Source organism: Perca flavescens, chromosome 14 (assembly GCF_004354835.1).
Source record: "Perca flavescens isolate YP-PL-M2 chromosome 14, PFLA_1.0, whole genome shotgun sequence".
NCBI lineage: Eukaryota > Metazoa > Chordata > Actinopteri > Perciformes > Percidae > Perca > Perca flavescens.
In genome coordinates, this window is record NC_041344.1 from 17,236,995 (window position 1) to 17,264,078 (window position 27,084).

Here is a 27,084-nt window from a genome sequence, read left to right on the forward strand (position 1 = left end):
TGTTGAGTCCCTCGAGTCAGGCAACAACAAGAGGCCAGCCTAATGGACAAAATGTGAATGTGTGGAACAAAAGAGAATTGTGCTTTACCTCTGTGTATTGACAAGGGCCAGGGTGATGGCTGGGCTCCTCCAAAACAACTTTTCTCTATCAAACACTTTTTGCTATATCTTATTGAAGTTTTCGTCAAGTCCCAAAGTCTTCCCAAAATTCCACAGGAGTTAGGCGGAGTCTGATGTGAAAAGAGTTTAATGTGCTCAAAAATGTTTGACACAGCTTAAACCCGAGTAGAGATCCGGATCCCCTACTAAAGAAATGAGCTCCTTGTCTCCCTGTTTACAGCATATCTCCCTCGTGTGGGCCCCACTCAAGGTGAAACTCTCCTCCTATTTTTAATATTCTTCCAATCAATTATGTTTTTTATGACCTGTTGCTAAGGTGTCCAATTTATCTCACTGGATGCTGGTTATTTCTTAGTACTGCCCATTTTACCGTTTTTTCTGCAACGTCTTCATTTTTTTCTCACTCTGAACTGATCCTATGAATATACTTGCATGACTGCAATTTGACCCTCAGTCACACACACACACACACACACACACACACACACACACACACACACACACACAAAATGTAAAACACTGTCAGCCTCCTCTCATGGCCTTCTGCAGGCCTCCTCACGCATTCACATAGACACGACTTCAGTCTCTTCAGCTGGCATGGCCTCTCGTGCACCACATGTACACACACACACACCTGTGGCCATGGCTTCAGTGCTCCTCTGCCACTCTGCTTTTCGCCTCTACATGAGTGACGTTGATATTCTGATATCAGTGCTGAGCACTTCAGAAGGAGATATAAACAGAGAGGGAAGGCTTCCACCTTCTCATACACTTTCAGAGTTATATAGCTTTTTATGTAGAGTTACACAGATTATAGTGCAAAACCACTCAGTTTATATTGTAATATAGTACCATTTTACCAGATTTTCTCACACTTGTCTCATCCTTTGTCTCTCTAGTTGTTTGTCACACTCTTCCTCTGTAACTGGCCTTGGCTGGGTTATGATTTTCACTTGTTTATTCACTGCATAGTGCCAGTTTTTTCTCTATATCCTTTTCTGTCTCTATCATGTCCATTCTTATTCCATGTCACTTATCTCTTTTATTTACTACTGTATACCAATATAACCTTCATCTAAACTGGGTGGCAACCAGAAAAACTCAGCTTCTTATCTGTTAGTTTTTCTCTTTTCTTTCTCTCTTCCATTCTTTAGTTGTATCTGAATTGCTAAGTTTATGTTCAACCTTCTCGCCCTATCACCTTTTTTTCTCCTTATTTTGTAAGTAAATCACTGGCTTGTGTGAAGTGACACCTGTCTTCATTGTGTTGTTGTGCCTCTTGAATTGTCACATTCTTTGTTCTGTATTACCTGGGGAAAACATCCTCTATGTACCTAGCTTTTAAGTGAATGTTGAAATAAGGCAGCACTGTAATACCTTCTATTCAGTAAAATGAGTAAGTAAACCTTTCACCGTTCACAGTTGTTTGTTCAGTTTTCTCCTACTCCACGTCCAAATGCAGCGCTTTGCCAATGTGCGTGCAATCATCTCGCAATTTCTCACATATTGAGCTTACACCCATGTCACAGCAGGAAATTGACAAGTTTTGACACCACGCTGTTCTCTGATTGAAGTTTAATCGGAGCTGTGCACCAAATGCATTGTGGGTGCTCTCCAGACATGATCCTATCTTCACTTACTTCACAATCCGGTCCACGGCAAATTGACAAATAATACCAGGATGTCACATTGCTTTTATCACTACCCCTCAACATTTATGGCATAGCTCTTTGCACACACACGTGTGTGTGTGTGTGTGGTAGGTGTGGGTGTGTGTGTGAGGTGTGTGTGGGGCAGGTGTGGGTGTGTGTGTGAGGTAGGTAGGTGTGGGTGGGTGTGTGTGTGAGGTAGGTGTGAGGTGTGTGGGGGTGTGTGTGTGTGTGTGTGTGTGTGTGTGTGTGTGTGTGTGTGTGTGTGTGTGAGGTAGGTGTGAGGTAGGTAGGTGTGGGTGTGTGAGTTAGGTAGGTGTGTGTGTTAGGTAGGTGTGTGTGTGTGTGTGTGTTAGGTGTGAGAGTGATTGGTGTGTGGGTTGCGAAGGAGGCGGTGTGACATGTAAGTCCATCGCTTTCTCTCAGACACCCACTTCTTTAATATTCTCCTCCTTCCCTCACCGCCACTGACACACACTGTCAAATAAATAGAGAAAAGAGTCAAGCAGAGAGAAAAATGAGAGAGGCACCTCAAAGGCTTTGAGCACCACAGAGAAAAGTAAGCATATCTTCGAGGGGAAAGAGAAAAGCGAGACAATATAATGGTAGAAAAGTGAAAATGTAGAAAGAAATACAGAAAGATGGCAAGATGAGTAAACTTGAGTTGTTCTGTGACAGCTTCATTATATTTGGCTCAGTGCGGTATCTGTGACTACACACATGTAGTTTTTTAGTGTAATTTATTAATGTAAAATACACACATTCACATGCAAACACACCCACATACTCACTGAATGACCATGTCATCCGTTGAGTGTGTGGGTGTCTGCATATCTAAGTGATCACGATGGGCTTTCCCCCACTGTTGCCTGAACAACTGTGCAAATGCGCGCACACACACACACACAAAGGTGATCAATTCTTCACTACAGGATAATTGTTTCAGCAATCCACTCTACAGTGAGACAATAGCCATTGAGCCACAGTGATAAAGACAATGAGCGAGGTTGTGTGTTTGTGCATGAATGTAAAAAGGCAAACGTGATTTTAGTCAGCTGCAGTCTTCTTTGTCTTTCCTTAGATTTATAGTGATGAATGATATCCGCACCACATACCTGGTACAACATTTGGGGTATAATCTGCTCTACCTACACTGGGCTAAGATAGTGGTAACTTCTATGTGTGCATGTTTTTCACGTTTTTTTTCCTGATGATTGTATTTGAAATCAATGTGATTTATCTTACATGTAAGTTCTGTAGTGCTCATTTCCATGTAAACATAAAATCTGATAAAATGTATTCACTTTCCTATTATCTCAAGCAGTCATGGCAGTCTCGTTGCAGTGGTGGCCCTCTGCTGTGTTTAACTGTAATGAAATAATACATAGTATATATACTGAATCTCTCTCTCACTCTCTCTCTCTCAGACCTCGGCTCCAGGCCCAGAGGAAGTTTGCCCAGTCGCAGCCCAACTCGCCCAGCACTACGCCCGTCAAGGTGGCCGACCCAGGCAGCCTCAACAGCACCCTAACCACTGTGCCCTCCACATCCTTGTCATCGCTCTCCTCTTCGTCCCTGTCCTTGTCCATTCAGGACCTGTCCAGACGCAAGCCCAAGACGGAGGACTTCCTCACCTTCCTTTGCCTCAGAGGTAAGATGCACCAGAACGGAGCAGATGGAGACATAATTACAACCAGCGGTAGACACGGAGGGATATTGTTGAACAAGAAAGCTGCAGATATTTCTTATTCTAATATTAGAGGTTTTCATTTGGGTCCAAGACACGAATCTCTGCTAGAAAGCCAAACTACACATTACACACACTACACTGAGGCTGGACAACAGGTTGCTTCTGTCTGGCGGTTTTTGGGCCTACACTATGTTAGCTTCTAATACCAAGCTTATGAACACATCCAGCATTTCTAAGACCTGTTGTACAGTATATGCAGCCACGTGTGGATATTGTCAGACTGAGATGGATTGTCTCATATGAAGATGTAAAGGGAAACCCAAACTGTGGTTAAACACTTTGCTCTGCTCCTTATTTTAGGCACACGTGCACTAAAAGATGCATACATAAGCAATTTAAGAGCACATGTAGTAAGTTTTTTTAGTTCAGGTTTTGATCACACCCACTCACACATAACCACACACATACTACAAATAACTGTGTACTTGCCCAAGGCTAAGATTATCCTGCATTTCATCAACTAACGCATCACCCCCTCCTACCTTTCAACAACTATCTGTCTCTTTAACACCCTGCCTATCACCCTCTACCACAGCAGCTGTTCGTGCATATAGTTCTGTCACCTCCCCCCCCACACACACACACACACACACTATGCAGGTTCATCAACACTATGTAGCACCTTTAATGTTAAATGAACTGTAACAACCATGGCAGAGTAATTAGGGGTGTGTGTGTGTGTCTGTGTGTTGGGATTCTCTTAACTGGAAAAACTATTTGGGTTAAATGAATGCAGGCACTACCACACTATCACACACCCATATAAACTGCCTGTGTATAATGCTGTTCTGTCTTCCTCTGGAGTTAATGAAGGAATCATGTTACTTATAAAAAATGCTCTGCTGGTCAGCAAACAAAGAAGGCTAGTCTGCTGCTAGGACACTGCAGAAAGTTTCTGTTCTGCAGCTCTAAAGTTCTTTCAGTTTCTTTAAAAGTTTCTAGACCAAAGACTCATGTTTTAAGACCCAAACCCACAAGTCTCTGTAAAATCTGTACTGAGCTTGCAGAAAACTTGGTAAAAAGAGAGAGAAATTCAACTTTAAAATAACATCCACAAAATGACTGAAAAACGGCTCTTCAAAATAAGCTCACCAAGGGTCACTATGGAGGAAGTATTACAGATTTTCCATGGTAAAACACACATCTGTTGAACAATAACATTCTCTACAACATTCATAGCTGTCTTAAATCACCCTTTTTTATAAAACATGAAAGGAGAGGGAGTGACGCATTCAAGTCAATAATAATAATAATAATAATAATAATAATAAAATAATAAAGTTTTTAGGACCATTTTCTCAAACAACCTTGGTTGTGACCTCTTTGCTATCTTCATTTTATCCTTTGTTAAATATCCTATTCCACTTTTTTTTTTAAAACATGTCCTCACAGCCAGAATTAACTAATTTGGAAGACAAAACATCTCACTTCAGATTAATTTGCTGTTATCGTCATTAACCTCTGCCCATCTAACAAAGTAGGCTAAAGACTCAAGAAAGGCAAATTTAGATTCAAGTGTGTTGGGACCTGATGGCTATACGTTGCTATTCTGACGAGAATTATGGAATGTCATTTTAACCTTACAGGGCTCATTCAAGAACGTATAATTGGAGGTTGCTAAAACTGACTGAAGCCTTTGGTGAGAGGGGCCTTTGATTAGCATATATAGGCCAGGATGTTACATAGGCTAATGATATAATGTCCCATATACTTTGAAGCTGAGATTATTCTGGGTTTTGGGTGCTAAACTAACTCCACCCTTACATGTGGAGTGGTAGACTAATGAGGTGTAGGTGGCTGGTCCTGACTCAGTTTTGCTGCTTTCTCTCTTTATAATTAAGGTTAGGAATGGTGACTTGCAAGCTGATTGTGTGTGTGTGTGTGTGTTCACGCGTGTGTTCACGCGTGTGTGTGTGTGTTTCACGCGTGTGTGTGTGTGTGTGTGTGTGTGTGTGTTCGCGCATGTGTTGTGTACTCTTGTGTACTGCGCTACTAATGCTAATTTTAGAGCTAGGCTGCTAAGCTAACGATTGGATGGTTTTCCACTGGGCTTTTTCCACTCTGCCGCTCCCTGCTTTACTACTGTATTTATAGACTGTGTGTGTGTGTGTGTGTGTGTGTGTGTGTGTGTGTGTGTGTGTGTGTGTGTGTGTGTGTGTGTGTGTGTGTGTGTGTGTGTGTGTGTGTGTGTGTGTGTGTGTGTGTGTGTGTGTGTGTGTGTGTGTGTGTGTGTGTGTGTGTGTGTGTGTGTGTGTGTGTGAGTGATTCATGCTGTGACGATGACATTTTCCAGTGCAGGCTTCTTCTGCTCACTGCCTCTCATATGACCCATATGCAGGGACCCTTACCCAGAGAAGGACATAGGAGAATGTCAGCTGAGCCCTTGAGGTTGTGTCAGTGAGTGTGTGTGTTCAAGCGTGTGCATGAGTGCAAATCCATGCTCACCACTGATGTTGCCTGTTCTGCTTATCTACTGTGGGCCCCGTGTGTGTGCATCCAGGGTATATGACAAGACACAGCCTACCGTGTTAGCCTGGATCTTTTCAAAGGGACTCAACTCTTTGATATCATCTGAAACCCCAAATCCCTTTTTAGATTCTGATACATGTCTCTCTGGTGATCTGACCACCACACACATTAGGTTGCTTCATGCCTGCTACCAAAATGCCTCTGACAGGATCTCTAGCTATATTATGGAAATCTCCAATCCATTATCTCCCTAATTCTTTCTTTTCAGTTTTATTTTGACAAATTTTCTAAAGTTATTAACGAGACATTTAGCGGTATTTCTACCCTTAAACCCTATCACTGGTGATTTCTGGGATCCGTCCCAGGTCAAACGTTCACAACGTGTAAACATACACCCCCCCCACACACACACACACACACACACACACACACACACACACAAACCCACTGCCGTGTTTGCTTTTCTTATCTGGTAAACATTACGTATCCACCTCCAAAGGCTTTTATCCATCACTCGTTCAGACAGCTACATAAAAGCAGTTAACACATGAAGAATTTGAAGCTGTAAAAACAAAAAATGAAACAAATGTTGTGAAGCTGAACTCTCCGCATTGTGAATTCACGACTAGGTTTTCCATCATTCTGCATGTTATTCCTTTGCATCCAATTGGGAGTTTGTAATTGACAACGTCTTATTCTTTTGGGATTTTTTTTTCCCCGCCACACAAATAAACTGACTGGCTGGTGGTGGTGGTGGTGGTGGTGGTGTTGTTGCTGTATCCGAGGAAATAATTCTGATGCAACGTGGGAGTAACGGACACAGAAGTGAAAAACAAGATTTGTCTACTGTATGGAAGGATGCACACCATGTTTGCTCACCACCCACACTGTCTAGGGCCTATATTCTGTATTTATCTCACTTCTCATCTCTTTCTCCTGTGTGTGCGCGCACACACACACACACACACACACACACACACACACACACACACACACACACACACACACACACACACACACACACCCTTGCACACAAGCTGAGTGCTCACTCCTTGCCTGTGCTCTCAGAATGGTGTTTATGTGTGGTCCAGGCCTGTAGTTGCACTGTTTATATCCATGGAGAAAGCCATTTGGGTAGTAGCCAGACAGTCTGCCTCTGGCTCTGTCTGCCTCTGGTAACCTACAGGGTGTAGTGCTGTTGTTGGCAGGGGGCAGCACTCAGAGGAGCAGAATGAATATATTCAGATCTTTGTGCACAATGTTGGCCCGCTCCAGGTTTTCCAAGTCATGAAGGGTTTCATTCCAAATTGAGATACCAATAAATAGCACTATCTTTCATGATTGTTGTCATGGGTGTTAACTGCACAACTTAAAAAGTGGTACTAGTTTCTCTCTGACCATTTACTTTAACATATTCAACAACAAATATCAGACATTGTTTGTTTTTTGCATTTTGGAAAGAAGTCTGAAGTACTGAAGTTTGTTCTCATGGAAGCACACAAACGTCACACACACATGCACACACTCCCACACAAGCACAGTTTTCACATTGACATAGATGAGATAAGAATAGATTAGGGAGTAAATGAATAACGGCCTGCACACACTCTCCTGGAAATGAATCTCTTGCATAAGGTGTGTGTGTGTGTGTGTGTGTGTGTGTGTGTGTGTGTGTGTGTGTGTGTGTGTGTGTGTGTGTGTGTGTGTGTGTGTGTGTGTGTGTGTGTGTGTGTGTGTGTGTGTGTGTGTGTGTGTGTGTGTGTGTGTGTGTGTGTGTGTGTGTGTGCCTGCCCTCTGAGTCTTCCTCAATGTCTGCAAACCCCAGCATGGTGCGTCTCTCTCAGGTTCAGTGAGTCGAGTTGCTCTGCTTACATAACCTCCCATCCCTGACCCAGTGAACCAAAGACATCGGATTCCCAGTACGTGATTACACATATGAGGCAAATGTGGACTTATCACTAATTGCTTTTGAAGAAATGACTGCCAATCCTGGGAACTGGGCTTGGGACCTCCATCTTTGTAGCTAGATTGTTTGATTTTGTTTTTATGGTGTTTTTATTGTCTGACAATCTCGCTTAACTAGAAACACATTTTCACTCCTGGAAATATGATTTCAAGTCCGACAGCTACTCATGTGTCTCCCATTGTTGCTGTGACAGCTGAATTTCCTTCAGGGATAAGGTACTTTTCTTTCTCTTTAATGCATGATTGCTATTTGATTAAAGCCTGGAAACTGTATGAGGAGGAGTTGTGACTTTGCTGTCACTCATGAAGCTGTGCAGAAGTTGGTCGTCAATGCCAACTGATTCTGCATTCTCCTCCAACTGCAGAGCCACTGTTTGTGGGGTTAATTGTTTTGCTGACGTCTAGGAATGTCAATTGGAGATGTAATCCCTAATCCTCTCTCTCTCTCTCTCTCTCTCTCTCTCTCTCTCTCTCTCTCTCTCTCTCTCTCTGGGTTTCTCCCTGAGTGATGAAGTTTTGGCAGAGCTCAGCTATAGGAGATAACTTTTCCTCTCCATGCCAGGGAACCTAAATGGGTCTCCTTTTCTGACCTTCCCCTAAAAACAGCTCTCACACGTCCTGTGCACACATGCAGCACTTTGTTCTAAAGCCGGCACGTCCACATGTCCCCATGGTAGCTAAACCCTCCTGATTGACTATTTAAATTGTCCTCATTGTTTCAGTTCCAGTTAAGGGGACAAAAGAAGGGTAGCCAGAGAATGGAAGGTTTGTAATTATGCCCCCCCACACACCCAAGAGCCCCGTTAAAAATGACAATCCTAATAGATTTTTTCAGACCTAATTATGATTTGTCTGCAGTCAGAATGAGGTGGATGAAAAGATGGTATAATTGGGGGATTGGGCTGGAGCCCTGTTTGAGGTCTTGAAGAAGGACTGGGTTATGTTTTTCTTTCACCACGTATGTGTGTGCGCACATTCATGTGTGTGTTTTCTAGGAGCTGATGGATTCAGGGTCTCTGGTACTGCAGCCACTCCTGTAGTCGGGATCCCAGTGCTCGGTATTGGACCGCTAGATCAGTTTGGCAGGCTGGCTCTGTGTCCTCTCCCTTCTGCCTCTCTCCAAGATCTTGAATCTTGAATATATTAGATGATACAGTTGTGCTGTTGTGACATCTGTTTCTGTCTTGTCCTTATCTTTACCATTCTGCTTCCTTCTGCATCTTTGGTTTCTTATTTTCTTTTTCACATTCACTGTCTGCTTCATCTCTCTTCCTCTTTTTAGTTTCTACTCCATATGAACGCTTACCATAGCTCTGTGAACTTTGTATTGAATGCATTTATTCCCAAATCCTTATCCTGTTGAACTTGTTTCCCAGAAGGACAGAAGTACTGTAAGGTACACACACCCCTCCTCCCTCCCTATTTGAACATTTCATCTTCACTTCCCTGCACCCTCAAACAAACACATACTCCTCCCTCTATTTCTGCCCCTGGGTGCCCCTGTGGTCTGTTTGCCATTGGGCCTCTGACCCCTTTTCAGAGCAGTAAATTACAGCCATTTAGCTAATGAAGCAAGTCATTAGAAGCTGATTGGGCCAGTGTGTGCCGCCTCTGTGTGTTTGTTTGGTATAAGAGAGAAGCGTTTGCTCTGTCGCCAAGATAAATGAGGTGTGTGTGTGTGTTCGTGTGTGTCTAGGTGCGTGTGTGGCTTTTTCTTTTTCTGTTGGTTTGTATGTGTGCTGCGGTCACCAAACCTCCGAGGGCTGATCCGCTGGTTAAAAGCCAGAAGATTTTACGTTGCTACAAAGCGACAGTGCTGCATGGTTTCAGCCACTTATAATTTTGCCACAAAATAAACTCACACTGGACAGGGGTAACGAAGGTTTCTTTACTGCATAGAAACAGGCCCATGGGTTACTATGGATTATATAAAAGCCATATTTCGCAGTTGTTGAACGGTTACTTTTTGCCCTACAGATCTTGGTGAGAAGTTAAAGAGAGCAGGTAAATCTCCAATATTATCTGTTCAGGGAATCTTCTGCTACTACACTTTTTTTTTTTTTTTTTTTTTCTCTCCAGCTCTCTGAGGAGATTATTAGAAACTGGCAGAGCTGCTGAGTGAAAAGTGGGATCCAAGGCACAAACATAGATTCATTATAACCAGGCTCTATCTTTTAGTGTTTAAGAAAGCTTTGATAAAAGTATGAAATTTAAACTAAGCTTTTGAAATAAATGTGATGTGACATGCAGTAACCATAGGTCCCCCAACTGGCCAATAATAGTTAGTAGTCACTTCCATATGCAATATGACTTACAGTAGTTTGTTAGTCGGGAAAGAGCAGGGATGTTTTTTAGTTTTTGCGCTCCAGTGGTCCCTCAAGTACTCTTACTTTCTATTCTTCTTTTTCTTATTTAACTCTGCAGTGTGGGCTATTTAAAGGACAGTGCTTCAGTATTCAACAGTACCTTGGTCCGCATGGTACTGGTTAGCACCAGTTAAGTCCTCTCCTTTGTCATTTGAAAAGCCCAGTCTTAGCCAGGGTGTCAACTGAGTATTAAGTGTATCCTCCCATACACAATTTTTTTCTCCAAGCCAAGCTCCATTGTCCACTTACATGTCTTTGAGTCATATTGCACACACATTGATTACATTTATTCATTTATTTATTATGTTCAATCTAAAACCTATTGTCCAAATAGAGACCATGTGAAGTATTTGAAGTTTTGCTTCCATTTTCTGACTTTTTCTGATATGTATACAATTTATCCCTTGTGTAAGTTTATTAGAAAATCAAATTATTTTGGTGTCGTACTTGTGTTATTTCTATATTTTTAAGCCACTTGATAAGGTATTGAATGTGCAAAATCTAAAATAAGTATCCTGCACCCTCCAAAACAAGAGTGCTAATTAAATAATTGGTTTGGCTAATTTTTTATTCACTCTGTGGAAATTTTAAGTGGTCTGTATAGCCGGCTAGTTAAGTTCAGCCTATTTTTCAGAGGCTTAACATTATTTGAATTGACATGCAATCCTGCATTGCTTCCCATTAATGCCCTTAAAGCACTGCAGCCCCTAAAAGGGTAATAAAGACCACAGTAGTTGCTCATGCTATGCTATCGATTTTATAAAGGATTTATAAAATCTAGTGTTTCCTGCTCACAACCAGATTTAATCAAAGCTATTGTGTTGCATAATCACACATTCCAGTTAACTATAAATCAACAATCACAAACGGTTATAACATTACAAAGCCTAATTGTACAGATCAAAAATTATTTTATTAAATTTTGCCCAACTCTGCCCTTTTCTAGTCTCACTAACAAATAATCAGCCGTGTTGCCCATTGCCATACTTCTATGTGTATATGGAAGGGTCATGGTTGCAAATATCTTTGGTCTTCTTCTTACTGGTTATTGTTTCATTTGTAGCCACAAGCAGCCTAGTGCTGAAAATATTTTTAGGTTTCTGGAAGCACACTGTGGCATGATGCAGCACAATGAAGAAATAATTGTGTGTGTGTGGTGCCAGTCGCTGCTGCTACACTCTGCAAGCCTGCATTAGTTTTTAGTCCTGCATCTGTAATAGTGGACCAGCTGTTTGCACACTGATTTACGAGTGCAACGTTATTAGATTTAATAACATAGCTTTGGGCTTTATGACCTTTTATGAGAGTGTGTGTGTACATTCAGCTAACTGAGGTAACATTATAGTCTATCCACTGCCAAACACCATTTACCTCCTTCCAGCACGTATTGAGCTAGATTTATCAAAGATGACAATGAAAGTGATTGAGTGTGACAGAAAACGGAAAGAGAGAAAACATTGGCTTTCTTCTCCAATAGGGGGAGAGATTGACAGTAATCCTGTTTTGGAAGAGTGAAAACGGCAGATTTAGGATTAGCTCAGCAGTGACTTTGGTTTTCTAAAGCAACTCTTGTACAGAGTTAGATATTTGAGCACATGTACATTATATACGTCTCAATAAAACCATCAACATCAAGAGTCTCTGTGGAAAGATGGCCTGTTTCATACTCCTAGTGCTCTGGCTTCAGTTCTGGCCATAAGAATATGTTGCAAGTCAACCCTTCTACACTGTATATAGTAATGCCACTCATATTGCTAGAACCACCCCTACTAACATAAACATTAACAAGACAAACCTCAGAAGACAATGGATAGCCTGATTCAGGCACAGTATAAGTGCTGTTAAAGTAAAACTGTCATCGCTTTACATATCAGTTGAACGTTGTGCGTGTGCGTGTGTGTGTGTGTGTGTGTGTGTGAATGTGAATGCAACAATGGAGGCGCTATGTTCAGAGCAGTTTACAAAGCATCAATAGGCCACCAGCTGGGATAAAAAGAAATGAAAAAACAGCAACACAATCACCATTATTCACAAACGCTTGAGCAACTTCTATTTTTACATGAATATTTCACCACTCACATATTGATGTTGATTCATCTGTAATGTCAGAGATTAGAATGAAAAAGTAAGTTACTTTTCTTTTTTTTTTCATACGTGGACAGCTGGGGGTCTCAAAAAGTGTTGAGTGGAAAGTAGACAGAATTACAGTAAAGCAGTGTTTTTCAGTGCTTTTATCTTATTTCAAATAGTAATTTTTTCCTCTTCCTTTCTCTCCCTCCTTCCCCAACCTACCTCTTTATTATTCATCTCCTCTCTGTGTCCCTTTCTCCTCCTTTCCTCCACCTCTCTGCACTCAGGTTCATCGGCCCTGCCCAGCAACATGGCCTACTTTGGCAGCTCCCAGGAGGAGGAGGACCTGGAGGACGAGGAGGAGGAGGAGGAGGAGGAGGAGGTGAGGAATGGAGGTGGGATCCACTCTCACAGTGGGGGAAGCAACAGCCAAGCCTCGGCCTCCTCCTCCTGCCACTCGACACCCCGGAAGGGCAAGCTCCCCGCCAGGCAGCCGCTGAATGGGCATGGTAAGGATGCGACTAAAGCTGGGAAATAAGCCTACATAGTTCACTCCTTTCCTACATATTTTTAGAGCTTGATGGGAAATGCAGTCATGAAGAGGAGCAGTTTTTTGGTAGAGACAGAATGTCTTCAATTGGTCTCATGGGCCACAGAGATCCTGCCTGTGTTTACCGTCTGAGGAGAAGGATGAGTTAATGAGGAAAAATAAAATAGAAGAGGCGCAGGAGTGCCGCTTGTGGGGGATGAAAGTGAGAGAAGAGGAAGAAAAGATGGGGTACTCTGAGGGAGAGAAATAGATGAAAAGGAAGGTGAAGGGAAAGGAAGAAGAGGAGTGAAGGATCATATACCAGCAGACTAGAGAGGAATGGAACAATCCATTTTGGAAAAAGGTTATGGAGGGAGTAAATTATGGAGAACTGCAACAGAGGAAGAGAAAAACTCTGACCGAACAGGAGCACAGAATGTGTCACGGCACAGAGGACAGAGTAGCAGTGCTTGTTTCTCTGTGTTTCTCTGTGTCTTTTGTTTTCCACTGCAGAGACACGGTAAGTCACATGGGATAGCAGAGCAGCACATCAACTCTTTCCACCCCAATTAACACTTAGCTTGCTAAGTCCTAACAAGGTGTTTATGCACGCACTGCAACAGCTGGCCGGGACCCTCGACACACGTACAACGCAGTGACAGCATACGTGTACCCCTTGGGGCATGTAGACATTTGGACGCACGCACGCACGCACGCATGTATGCACGCACGCACGCACACACATCATTTAGGTAATTGCATGCATGCAACTGAGCCCTTGAGAACTGACTCATTCCCAATCCCAACATGACTATAAAAAACAGTACACTGCATCTTCAAGTGATTTAAAAAAAAAAAAAAAAAAAAAAAAAAAATCAGACTGTATTCTAGAAAATCCTTTCATTTATCTCATTTATAATCTCAATTATGGATAGACATTGATTAGATGGAGACTTTTTTTCAGTGTATTAGGTAAAATTTCAAAGAATCCAAAATATTGCTCCTAGTGGTTTTTACAGCGCAATAAAGAACTGATTTTAACCCGGAGACCCTCCCTCCCTCCCATCCCGGCAGACTTCGGAGACATACAATCCTTCCGGCCAGGCGTTCCCCCACAAAACAACGGCTGGATTTCATGGTTCCTCCTTTTCGCCCTCCCTGACTCTCTCCCTCCCTCCCCTTAGTCTGTAGAATCGCTGCCAGAAGGTGAACGTTTTGCTCAGCTCTTTCCTCTGTCATCTTCTCAAGTGGAATGTGGAGGAGAGAGACAGGAGAGAGACTTGTGGGATCAAGAGAAAAAGAGGGAGAGAGGTCCATAGATTTGCTTGAATTGAACTCTTGGAGAACTGTGCCCTGCCTTTGTAGAGTTCACTGACTGTGTCTATCCCCCAAAACAAACATATATACATATACTTCCCTCTCATTCTTTCATGAACATGTGTAGCTGCAGCTTGAAACTGTACATATGCACGTATCTGTATGAGGAGCACGAACCGTAGGATAGTGAAACCTGTTTGAACAAATCCAGGCTTGTTGTGTGCATGAGGACAGCTTAGTCTCCTTTCTTATCTCATATACCAACACTGTTTGCAAAGCAGCTCGGCACCTTCACTGTGATATGCTAAATAAATAGATAAGAAGGAAATAAGCAGATATACTTTGTAGGGGACAATAGAGATGAGGGGGTTACAACAGACGTTTACATACGTGGGTTTGCGCACACAGTCAAGGCTGGATCATTGCTCCAGTGTTGACAGTGGTTGTGCTGTGTTGGGTATCAAGCACACACACAAAGAGAGCCAAACACACACACAGACACATCTCAGTACATTTTGTGGTTTTAAGATTGGTGTCAAACGTGACACTTTAATGCGCAGCTTGGGCCACTCTCTAGCAGGAGAAGGGTTATATGGGCTCTGAGGGAGGAGTAGTTGAGAAAAAGGCAAAATAGAATTAGTGAAGAAGAGAGAAACATTTTATTCTGGGAGGTAAAGAGAGACCGGAAAAGCCCTACATTGTAGGCTCCGTCTCTCCGCTTCTCTCTCACTCGGCCATGTGCCATGTTGACATAGCTAAATTAAACAGCTTTTATTGGGCTCAGTTTCTTGCTTAGCTCACTTCTCAAAATGTCAGGATTTCTCTCATTTTTCATAGAGCCGGGTGGCCCGAGAGACTCGCAGACGCTCACTTGTGGTTATGAGTGGATACGCGCATACAGTATAGCACATACACACTCCTGCAGACTGAAACATGCACTGATGCTCAAAAAATGTACAGAGTATACTGTATATGTTGTGCTGTAAAATCCTTTTTCCATACAGCCTGTTGATATTAAGACGCCGTGAAACTTTAAATTGAGCCTCATAAAAGCTGAAGAGAGCTATTGAATATGTATGTTAATTGCCTCGCTGCCGTTTAGCATGATCCCCTGGGGTTGATGCAGTCTACGTCCATTTTGAACAGGTTTATTGACATATAGTACAAAGACCTTTTCATACACACCTTAAATCATGCATATTTTACTGATTGAGGGCTATATATTAGCCAAAACCCTGTCGCTCCAATGTTTGTGTGTGCTTTTCCACTTGGTCGTTGTGGTTTGGTGCCAAGGGTTTATATGCCATTCTGCACTACAGGGGGGTATTGAGACTTATGTCCACATATTGGCATTGGCATTGGCATAGGTAGACATAGTATATGTCCTAGGGTATTTATGCCTTGCTACCTGATAGGAACTTTCCAGTGTCCTGTTTACTTAACGGTGGCTTCAATTTTTTTTAGATTTACTTTTGACTTGTGCATATTAGGAATTAGGTTGCAGAACTTGAAAAAAAAATGTATACATACAGTATACCATATATATTCCTTAATCCCAACAGTGAATCATGCAAAGTTTTACTGCAGAGTCATGCTGCTGCACTCCTAGCACAGCCCTAACACTAAGGAACCTCAAGGTCTCTCCATTATCTTCAGGAAGTCTAGGAAGACATGCGTAGTTCATATACTGAGAGAAGATAAACAACTAAAACCAGTTAGCTTCATCAATTACCACTGGTCAAGAAACAGTACCATATTGCCTCATTATTTAGCACCTACAATTTCCAACTTAGTTTTCTTCTTAAACCATTTTCACAAATGTAATTTCAGCTAATGTGAATAGCCACTTAAAGCTAATAAGAGATCCGTCCGTTGTATTTTATATCCTCCTCTTCCACATTAATAAAGAGTAACAAAGGCAACACACCTGATTCTTCTGTTTCTCCCTCTCCAGTTTTCAACACCCATGGTAAAGCCGGGACCAGGGAGAGTCCGAGGCCCAAGGTGGGAACTCACGGCAGGGATGCGCCTGCCCCGCCACTGCCACCTCCTCCGCCTCCACCTCCACCCCTCCTGAGGGAGCGCAGTGAGCGGGCGGAGGCACGGGAGCATGCGAGGGAACAGCAGGCCCTGGCCAGCAGTAGAGGCTCAGCCAACGGGCTGCCACCGAGGAGAGCTGCTGAGGAGCTACGCAAACAGGTACTGTATGGGCAGGAGCACCCGGTATCGGAATTTCAAAGCCATAACATGCTAAATATCAAGCGGAAAGGAAAAGGACAAAAGCATTTCTATAGCTTCCTCAGGATAGCTTGAAAAATGTGACCATAGCATGCAGGGAAAGGATTCCGTATTAATAGGCTCCAGGTGCAGAATGCTTGTTTGGCTATTATGCCCATTTGGAATCCTCCCCTCTTGACGCATATTTTCATTTACTTCTTTGACACATCCTCTTTTTATTTTCCTCTCAATGATCATCCTGTGTCTTTGTCATCTCGCTCTACTACTTTTTTTATTGCTGATTTCCTCCTTTGCCCTCTCCTTTCCTCTCCTTTCCTCTCCTCTCCTTTCCTCTCCTCTCCATTGTGTCTGGGAGAGTAATGATTGTGTTTTGGCCTGCTGCGACTGCAGCTATATTTAGTAGTGCTGGCTAGGGGCTGTGAAAGCCTGCCTCCCTCTCCATGGCACTTAGCAGGTTTCAAGAAACCCAACAAAGTGAAAGAAGGAGGAAATGGAGGAAAGGGGGCAGAGGTGACTTTAGTCAGAAAACTGGCATCCGTATGATCACATTAGCAAGTCAGAAGCAATTGTCTGCTGAGGCACATTTTACTCTTTTTCTCTCTCATAATCTATCTGCTCCCTTTGCTTCCTTTTTGTCTTTTCCTTGCTGTTGACTGGCAACCTTCCATCCAGTGTTATTGTTGTTTTTGTTGTAATGTGCTGCTGCTGATGCAGACTCAGGCATGCGCTTCAGGTTTTCAAAGTGGCTGGAATTGTCCAGTAAAACCAACAATGAATCTCAATGAGATTGACTTCCTGCTAAGACAAACTTCAGCCTCTATCACTCCTCCTCGACTTTTTCTTTTTCAATTCACTGTCAGCACTCTGCCTTATTCCTTTGACTCCTGTGTTCTGTTTTTTCCTCCTGCACTTTCATTCCACCTTTCTCTCATTATATCTTCATCTAATTTTTTCTTCATTCTCTCTCTCTCTCTCTCTCTCTCTCTCTCTCTCTCTCTCTCTCTCTCTCTCTCTCCCTCTCTCTGCTCCTGTGTCAAACTGATGGATCTTGCCCTTGACAACATGGCTCCAATCATTTGGAAGGATTAGTGCTTTTTTTTTTCCTCCCTCCCTCCCTCACTCCCTTCAATTAGCATGAACAGTATGTGTGTTAACCATGTGTGTGTGTTCAAGGATCACACACATTTATACACACGACCAACTGCGAAAATACACGCTAAGCCATATAAAAGGTTAAGTGATTATGTAGCCGTAAAACGAACTAGGGGTTGTGTGTGTAAAACCGAAGGGTAAAGGCATTATCATAATTCAATCCACCGTGATTCAGTTCTGCTTAATTTAATAGCGGCTTGTATCAACAAAATACATGCACCATAACAGGACTTTTTTTTTTTTTTTTTAAACAATATGATTCTATCCATTTTAATTAAATAAAAGCGGAGATGTCAGCAAAGCAGCCGCACACAGCAGCGAGCGCAGGTGGGGTGTGCAGTGCCAAACCATTCAGCCAACTCCGCATCATTTGAAAAGGACTCTGCACTTTCTTGTTTAGTTGTTTGTCCTCTGCCATCCTTTATTAAGCTCCCTCATAATATTACAATAGATAACAATAAGAATGAAATGCCCATTGAAGAGTACATCCTTTCTGTTCTGTCTGTGTTTCTCTCCTCTTTTGTAGCAAGCTTCTTTCGCCAGCTACTGTATGTAGATCTCTCACTGTTAGTTTATAAAAGGGGTGTATGTAGATCTCTCACATTTAGTTTATAAAATGTGTGTGTGTGTGTGTGTGTGTGTGTGTGTTAGTGCCAGGCTGTAGTGACCTTTCTCTAGCTGCTTAAAAGTCAACCTGCCCAGGGCCGCATAGCATCACTTCTTACTAAGACAGCAGAGGGGGAAAAGGCTTAAGCTGGATTTATTTTATGCCTGGCCGTCGAGGTGTTCTCCGGCATAGGAATTGAATTATAGTTCAGCGTAGCATTTAACCAGTTGATAGTCATCGCACCACCCTAACACCTAATGGATGTGTTGCACGCCATCAAGCTATGCGATGCATTGACTATATACCCCAACTTGCGATGTTTACATGATTTCATATTCCATTTCCTCTGGTGTTAGAGAGCATCATAGTGAGGAGGAGGTTTGCACAATGGATATGCTAGATCACAAAAAGAACATTACTGGGCATTTCATTGTCTTGCCACACTTCACTTCAATAAGCTCAACCAGAAACATGTTGGAGAAATCACAAAATAGCCCTGATGTGTAGTTTCAGGTTTAATGATAAATGTTTTAATGTGGTGGCTTTCAGCACTAGTGGTACCTAAGGTTGACCAAGACTTCTGACAAAGAAGTAGAAATCTGGCCATTTGTGATTTAAAAATGTGTGCAACCTCTCCTACATCTCCCTTCCTTTGTCAGTCAGCAGGGCTTTGCAAGGGTTAAACTTTCTCCTGTCGTCTTCTATTTGGCTGGCCTTCTCTCGCGGTCTGTCTTTCTCTCCTCCCTTTTTTTCTCTCAGCCGGCCGGCTCCTGCAGATGTTGCCTGTTAAAAATCTTCCTGCCAGGCCTCAGCTGGGCTATAGCAACACATGATGTCATCTAGACCCACCTCTCTATCCCTCCCCCTTCCCCCGCTCACATGTGACCGAAATCCTCTCCAGAACAGTCTCCGGCTGCGTGTGTGTTCTATTTTTTTTTCTCCCTTTGGCTTCATTGTCTTTCTTGTTCTGTTCATCACCCCTTCTCATTTCTCACCAACTTCTCTCTGCCAGTGGCTGTTACGAGTGAACTTCCATATCCTTTTCTTTCTTTATTTCCCTTCCTTCCCCAGCAAAGTATCTAAACTAGCCTTGCCTCTTCACTCTGCCTTGTATTTTCTCCTCTCATTACCGCTCTCTTGCCATCCTCCTTTGCCACCAGACCGAATAATTAAAGAGAGAAAAGTGATGGAGACATGCCGAGCCTGAAGAGAGCCGGTCCGCTGAGCCCTCCTGTGGCAGGAAGTGGTCATGACAGTGTGTCAGATCCAGTGCTTTGTCAGCAAACTGTGGCTGGAGAAATACAGTAGTTATCTGGACAACTGCTGCTTTAGCAATTAGTTACTATATAAACTTTGTATTGATTTAGCTGAGGAAACTATTTAAAAATAAGTCAGTTTAAACTTTGTGAGATAATGCGTCAGATTGGTAATTATTAAATAAGTAAAATCACAATGATGGTGTGCAGCTTTTTTGTGAGAGATTCAGATAATGTGCCATGAAATATGTATCAAATAACAGTAGTGCTCTTTAGGCAGCTCTTGCTGTGCAGCCTTGAATTCTCTCTTTCGGTCTTCCTTTCATCCCTGTCCTCACTCATTCTCAACACCCCTTCTTTCCTCCTTCTCTCTCTGTGTGTGTGTGTGTGTGTGTGTGTGTGTGTGTGTGTGTGTGTGTGTGTGTGTGTGTGTGTGTGTGTGTGTGTGTGTGTGTGTGTGTGTGTGTGTGTGTGTGTGTGTGTGTGTGTGTGTGTGTGTGTGTGTGTGTGTGTGTGTGTGTGTGTGTGTGTGTGTGTGTGTGTGTGTGTGTGTGTGGATTGACGGAGGCAGGGTTTGGTTTCAGTCCCCCCTTATCTTTTAATGGCCTGGTCTTTGTGTCGGCCCCCCGCCACCTGAGACGAACACAATACAAAACATGCGCACGCACACACACACACTAGTGTGACACAAGAGCCCTTCAAAGGCAAACCTGTCAATGGGCCGGCTGTCACGTCCCTCCTGTGGCGCCCCGACTGTGATTGATAACTCCATTTCTCCCTTCCCTCCTCCTTCCTTTCTTCTGTGGTTCACTTTCAGCTGGTCTGGACAATAAGACACACAGAAACTGTAGTTGGATAGCAGCGAAACATGATCATAAATTCTCTGACAGTCAGGGCTCCATGTTGGGTTATGTAGAAGTGTGTCTACTCCCTACTTTGCGTGCATCATTTAGATTAATAAAAACATAAAGAAGAGTTTGTTTTCTCTGGAAATAAAATTTAACTAAATACAATAGGATGAGATAGCTCATTTTTATGTTACAACTACAGAAACATGACCTCCACCTCAACCCATTCAGATCTCTGCAGCCAAATACTGATCTTTAACTTTATAAGATCTCTTAACACTGTAGCCGTCTCTCACACACACACACACACACCCACACACACACCAATGAGCCAGCGAGAGAGAGAGGGCAGAGCAAAAAGGGAGAGAAACTCCTGTCGGCACTGAAAGTGGGCCATGAAAACAACATAGACCAAGAAGAAAGAGGAAGAGAGAGAAGTAGATAGTCTCAGAAATGCATACAGTGGAAATATAAGTGGAAGAAAGTATATGCGGGGAATGGAGTGAAAGACTGAAAGCTAAACACAATTTAATTTCACGCAATGGATTTTTACATGTAAAGAGCCAGCTGTAAAGCTCTTTGCACTGAGGGAGAGGGTGACCATGTTTTCTTCCCACAGCTGTAGCCAGTGGGCCAGCAAAGGAACCAGACACCACTGTACCAAACCTCTGATCTACAGCTGGGGCTCAAAGACTTCACACACATGCATGTAATCATACACAGTCCCTTTCTCTATCTCGCTCAAATAAACACACACGCAGGAGCTTTATTCATAGCACATTCAATTATAGCATTTAAGGAAACCCATAGCAAATAAAAGGCTGTTTTTATGCACCCGGATGGGATTTGATTCCGTCCCAATGACCCTGCCTCATACTGTCCAGCCATCTGCTAGCAGAAACCAAGGAGCCATCCCTGCTCTCCCTCTCATGTCATCTCTTCGTTTTTCTACCCGTTCTAAACTGTTGTTTATCTCGGGATGTAGTGGTTTTGGTTTGGGTTTGCACATACAGCATCCTTTTCTAAATCTCAGCCTTTGTGTTGACAGCAGTTTGAGCTGCAGTTTACAAAAGTGTACTACATTTGAAAGTATAGTAATCAAGACAGTTGATTGGTTCTCTAATGAATAGCGTAGGTTTCCACAAATAGCTTTGGTCTGACCGGCCAAATGTTTTACTGCAGTGTTAGCATCTGAATGTTTGGCCTCTTCATTGTGGAGTGTGGGTGCGCCCACGCCCCTGCATGTGTCTTGTCGTGCTTTCTGATTATGGAATTTTATCTGTGTGTGGGAACATTCTGGAAAATGTGTTGCTATATTTGATGAAATAGTATTTTTAACTTGTAATGTCATGTGTTAACATTCAGAAATCTGATCAAACTGGATTCTTCCAGAGATTTAAGCTTACAACCTGCTTTCCCTTCAAGCAAAGATTCTTGTTTTTGAATACATTCCCCAATTACTTCAAATACGTGATTGATCCACAGCATTGTGATAAGTTTCTTTACCCTACTCATCTAACGTGTACTATCTCTCTCTCCCACTTTTTCTGTTGATCTCAGGTCTCTAAAGTGAATGGGCTGACGCGGGCGGGCACGGCACAAGCTGTCGGTGCCAAAAAGAGCCGTGACTTCCGACTGCCGTCCAAAACTGTGAAGAAATACACAGCCACCGTGTCCAAGGGCCACGTCACCTACACCAAAGCCAAACAGAAAGAACTGGGCAAGAAAACCAAACTCAGCAGCAGCAACAAACACAACAGCGCCGCCTCGACACCATCGTCAGCGAACAATCACAATCAGCACAGCCAGCCAGCAGCCAGCAATGGGCTGGCCAACTCAGGAAAAGCAGCGGCACCAGCCCACCACAGCAATGCAAAAACCCGCAAACAGGTGCTATTATCCAATGGGCTGCACAACGTGGCTGCTGGCGCCCGCCTCAACGGCAGGCTAAATGGGCAGCGGCACAACACCTTGACCAGGGAGGACGGGCAGAGACAGTGTCAGCAGGGGGAGTGCCCAGGTCGAGAGGGACTGCGTAACTCCAAGCGGCGTCTGGAGGTGGTCCTCAATTCTGTGGGGACAGGGATTGTTGATCACAAAGCCAAAACCACTGGCACTGAGGCCAAGAAGGCCAAGCTTCAACCCACGCCTCTGGAGACACGCAGCAGCAGCAAGAAGGCAGCCAATCAAGAGAAAGCTGCCACACAAACCACCACCCCTACCACTCCAGTTTCTAATGGACATGAGTCAGACACACCCCCTTCTCCTAAACAAACTCCACCTGTTACCCCACCCCCACCTCCCACTCCCCCTCCTCAACAAACCCTGCCTCCTTCTACACCAGCAGCCAATGCGGAGCCGGTAAACCAGCGACCCAAGCGGGCATCAGCCGGCAAGCTGATGTTGATTCGACAAGCGCAGCAGCAGAGCAGGTCTCACGGTCGGAGCTCCTCCTCCTCTTCCCCCTCATCAGGCCAGAATCAGCCACAGAACCCCAGTCGTGCCAGCACTACCTCAGACCCCCAACAAACCTCTGTGTCCTCCTCCACCACCTCCTCTCTGCTTACTTCCACCAACAACCCCGGACTCAGGCCAGCAGCTTTTCGGCCCACTGATCGTGACAAGGAGTGGGAGCATGAGAAAGAGATGGCGCGCCAGAAGGAACGTGAGCAGGAAAAGGAGTGGGAGCGCCAGCGGAGCAGGCCAGATGGCTGGGCAGCTCTGGGTGAAGCCCCTGTCTTCCGGCCAGTGCCGCGGGAGTTCCAGGACCCTCTGGTGTACTTGGATGCGGTGAGGGAACAGGCCGAGGTTGCTGGCATGTGCCGCGTGGCCCCGCCACCCGACTGGCGGCCAGAGTGCAAGCTGAGCGAGGAGATGCGTTTTGTTACACAGGTGCAGAGGGTCCACATGCTAGGCCGGCGCTGGGGCCCCAACGTGCAGCGGCTGGCCTGCATCCGCAAGCACCTCAAATCTCAGGGCATTACCATGGATGAGCCTCCTGTCATTGGTAAGTGAGCCAAACCGGTGAACATGCATATGTATATGTGCACAAGGCAATTTAGTCTACAAAACTCTTTCCTAAATTGACAGAATTAACTAAGCAATAAGCCACAGGTTTATTCCTGCAGGCTGCCACAGAGGACCAGAGCTATCGATTTTACGGAAGTGAATTAAACCCAGACACCCCTTTCCAAACTGAGGCCTCGTCACAGCCCTGTCTACACTGTTTCTCTTTCACAGTTTTTGTTGATTGTAAAGATAAGAAAAGGTTACAGATACAGTATATCAAAAGAAGATCATGTATTGTAACACAAAAACTGCCTTTTACCTTCTCAGTATCCTGCAGCTTTTAAACTGTGTTTTGTTACTCCTGTTGGGCTCTATAAAGTCGAGCAGGCATCACAAATGTTCCTATTTCTATTGGTGTCAATGGTGCTCTGAAAGCTTCAGTGGCATTCCGCCCAATTTTATCTTCCTGTTTATAGATGACAATAACAATGTGGAACAATTTGGCAAAGGGCCTGGCAGGCCACAAAAACATTTCCTCCAAATTGTCTTTTACATTCCATTTCACACAATTACATCAGCATTTTATGAGCCTCAGTTTAGACAGACACTCTGAGTTTTCTGTATATGTATGCACCCCATGCACATTTAGTTATAAATTTGTATTAGTTTTGCACTGGCTTGTGTTGTGCAAGTGCAGTGCTGTGTTTGTTGCTTTTATATACCACTGTATTCAGATTAGCCCAGTGTGAGAACAGTTGGTATGCGGCTGTTGGCCAGAGAGACCTGGCAGCCAGTGAGCTGCAGTGGAGTGGCTTCAGCCAGCCAGGATACCCTGGTTCCAGATGACTTCCTTTTATTGTGCCCAGCAGATCAGTTTTAAATTGACAGAATTCAATTCAATATTCAGTCTGTTTGGCACAGTGACGGTCAGATCATTTTGAAAGGTGATGGCTCAATTGGCTGTTTCAAATCAAATGAACTGGGCTCGACGGAAATGCATGTTCAGCCAAAGTTGCAGATCCTCCAAGATGGCAGTCTTCTTGATTTGATTTGTGTTTTTTTCAAAATTTTAATTTAAGTGAAAACATGCAGCACATAACGTGTGCTGCATGTTTTCACTTAAATAAAATTTTTGTATGTTGTATGTTGGCCCACCCAACATTATGTAAAATTATGTATGTTGGCCCACCCAACATACATAGCAGTGTTGGGTGGGCCAAACTTTTTGTTATTGAAGATGACAATATCACCTTGGATTGAGTTGAATCAATCAGAAGTTACTAAGAGACACATTGAGTCCTATTGGAAATGTCACAACCACACTAAGCTCACTCCTTATTTTCCCCCTGAATCAATCTTCTCTGTTTTTCTGCTCCATGCAGGTGGCTGTGAAGTGGACTTGTCACGTTTTTTCCAGCTCATTAATGACATGGGCGGCATGCAGCAAGTGATGGACCTGAAAAAGTGGACCAAGCTAGCTGACCTTCTGCGCATCCCTAAGTCAGCGCAGGACCGGCTGGCCAAGCTGCAGGAAGCGTACCTCCAGTACATCCTCTCCTATGACTCGCTCGGCGCCGAGGAGCGCTTGCGACTGCAGGCTGAGGTGCTGCAGGAGAAAAAGAACCTGGAGTTGCGCCGGGGCCCTCTGGAAGGACTCTCGGACTCCTCAGCACCTTGTGCACTGGTGCTGCCACGCTATGAGCCCAAGAATGGGCTAGTAGGTGGGATAGTGGGAGGGGCGACAGGGAACCACCACACCAATGGAGTGTATCACCATCTGAAGGAGCTGGAGGCTCAGGTCAAAGCGGGCCGGCGCCGGCTCTTCGCTCAGGAAAAACAAGGCAAAGAGGACAGGCAGCATGGAGAGGAGCCACAGCAGCAGGATGAGGTGGACAAGGGCGTTCTCAGTGACCAGCACAAATGTATTAACAAGGTGAGGATGAGGGAGACATTTGCTGTTTATGCCACATATTTGAACCATACAGACAAGAGGCGCATGAGTCTTTCTTTCTAAAAGAGGTTTTATGATCTTAAGTTAAGTCATTAAGTAACCGTTGACTATTTTCGACCACAGGGTCAGTCCATTAGGGGTGGGAGTAGCTCAGTAGTAGGGAATTGGTCGGGAACCGGAGGGTCGCTGATTCAAGTCCCCTTACGGACCAAAGTACGGAGCGTGGATTTGTAGCTGGAGAAATGCCAGTTCACCTCCTGGGCACTGCCAAGGTGCTCTTTGAGCAAGGCACTGTACCCCTCCCCGCCCTCTCATTGGCCTGCCTGCCTCCTTATCATGGTGACCCTTGTTTTCATTTTTGTCTGTGAAAAGACGACTCAGACAGAAAATGTTAAGTCACAAGATGTTATCTATCTATCTATCTATATATATCATTGTTTATTTATTTTATTTTGTGTATTATTATGTTGACGTCCATTTTCAGGTTTGTTTTAGTCCTTCAGTCTAACAAGCTGATGATGGCATGCATTAACTAACTACAATATGCATATTGTCTTGGTTGTGTTAAATTCCAGACCTTTTGTAGCTTATTGTCAACACAGCCTTCAAAGGCCACATTGTTGCTCAGCCAGATGTTTGCTATCTCACTACTATCTGAATCAAGACTAAAGTCACACATGAGGTGAAAACTGCCTACACTTGTCATAGTATCGCCACTAAAATGAAACACTAGTGTGTTATGGATATCGCTGTTGAGTGACAAAATATGCTCCCTATCTTCAGAAGGAGCTAAGCTATGCTATAAATGGTTACAACACACTATGGCTGAGCTTCTCTTAGAAGAATGTCACTGTGGTGTTCAGTACAAAGATGTACCTTACACGTCTCGTGGTTTTGTGAATATTTCTGTGTGGTAAGGTGGTCTGTGTGCGTGTGCTCGTGCTCGTGCTCACATGAGATGTACTCCCACCTCCCCAGCCTGTTGGCAGCTGTGTTGATTCTGGCTGGCTAAAATGTAGGTCAGAAAGAAGACAGCCCCAAACCAGCCCTGCTCCGCCCCCTTTAAACCCCGCCTTTTCTAGCTTCTTTAATCCACCCCCCCATGGTTTTTCTCCTTCTGCCCATGCAATTGCTCTAAGCTATTTCCACACATCTCCAGTCCTCTTGCTGACCCTGCCTTTCTCGATCATGCCTGGTCCTTTGGCCAATCCCTCTGCCAAGCCTCTCTACCCACCAACACGTTCATCAGTGCAAAGGCTTGCGCTTCTTTGTGTATGTTAAAAAATCCACATGTGCAAACACATACGACACACTTGTTTTTTACAAAAACTGTGTACTTATTGTTAATGCACAATATTTATTTGCAAAGAGCTTTTTGTCATCTTGATGGGGTGAAGCTGTAATTAAGATAACTTTGTTCTGTGTTGGCTCTCACACTGTACAATACTCACCCATCTCTAATGTGGATCCCCCCTCCCCAATCCCCCTCCCAGTTCCTTTGGTAACTAAATCCCTCTATATGACCTCCCTCTGAAGAACTGAGATATTGTCAACAGGCTTGACCCAGTACAGTCCATAGACCTCTGAATTATAGAAGAACTATTCAGCCTAGTGACCTGTGAATGTCTGTCACCATCCTGACAGGACATACTTGTCTAAATATGACCCATCACTTTTCTCCACAGCACAGATTTGTATGCATTTTTCATCAGGAGTGGCCCCCAAGAGGGGGTTATATTTCACTTTTTCTATCAAGAGAACAAAGTGCATGTCAAGGGTATAATTAAC

At 43.8% G+C, this 27,084-nt stretch overlaps 1 protein-coding gene across 1 annotated transcript in view; it reads left to right on the forward strand.

The window, feature by feature from the left end:
• jarid2b (jumonji and AT-rich interaction domain containing 2b) overlaps window positions 1–27,084 on the forward strand; it is a 108,218-nt gene that overhangs the window by 74,065 nt on the left and 7,069 nt on the right. Inside the window, exons 4-8 of the mRNA XM_028597192.1 lie at window positions 3,197–3,420; window positions 12,677–12,898; window positions 16,190–16,434; window positions 21,897–23,343; window positions 24,728–25,278. Coding sequence (XP_028452993.1) covers window positions 3,197–3,420; window positions 12,677–12,898; window positions 16,190–16,434; window positions 21,897–23,343; window positions 24,728–25,278 — 2,689 coding nt within the window. The remainder of the gene's footprint in view (window positions 1–3,196; window positions 3,421–12,676; window positions 12,899–16,189; window positions 16,435–21,896; window positions 23,344–24,727; window positions 25,279–27,084) is intronic.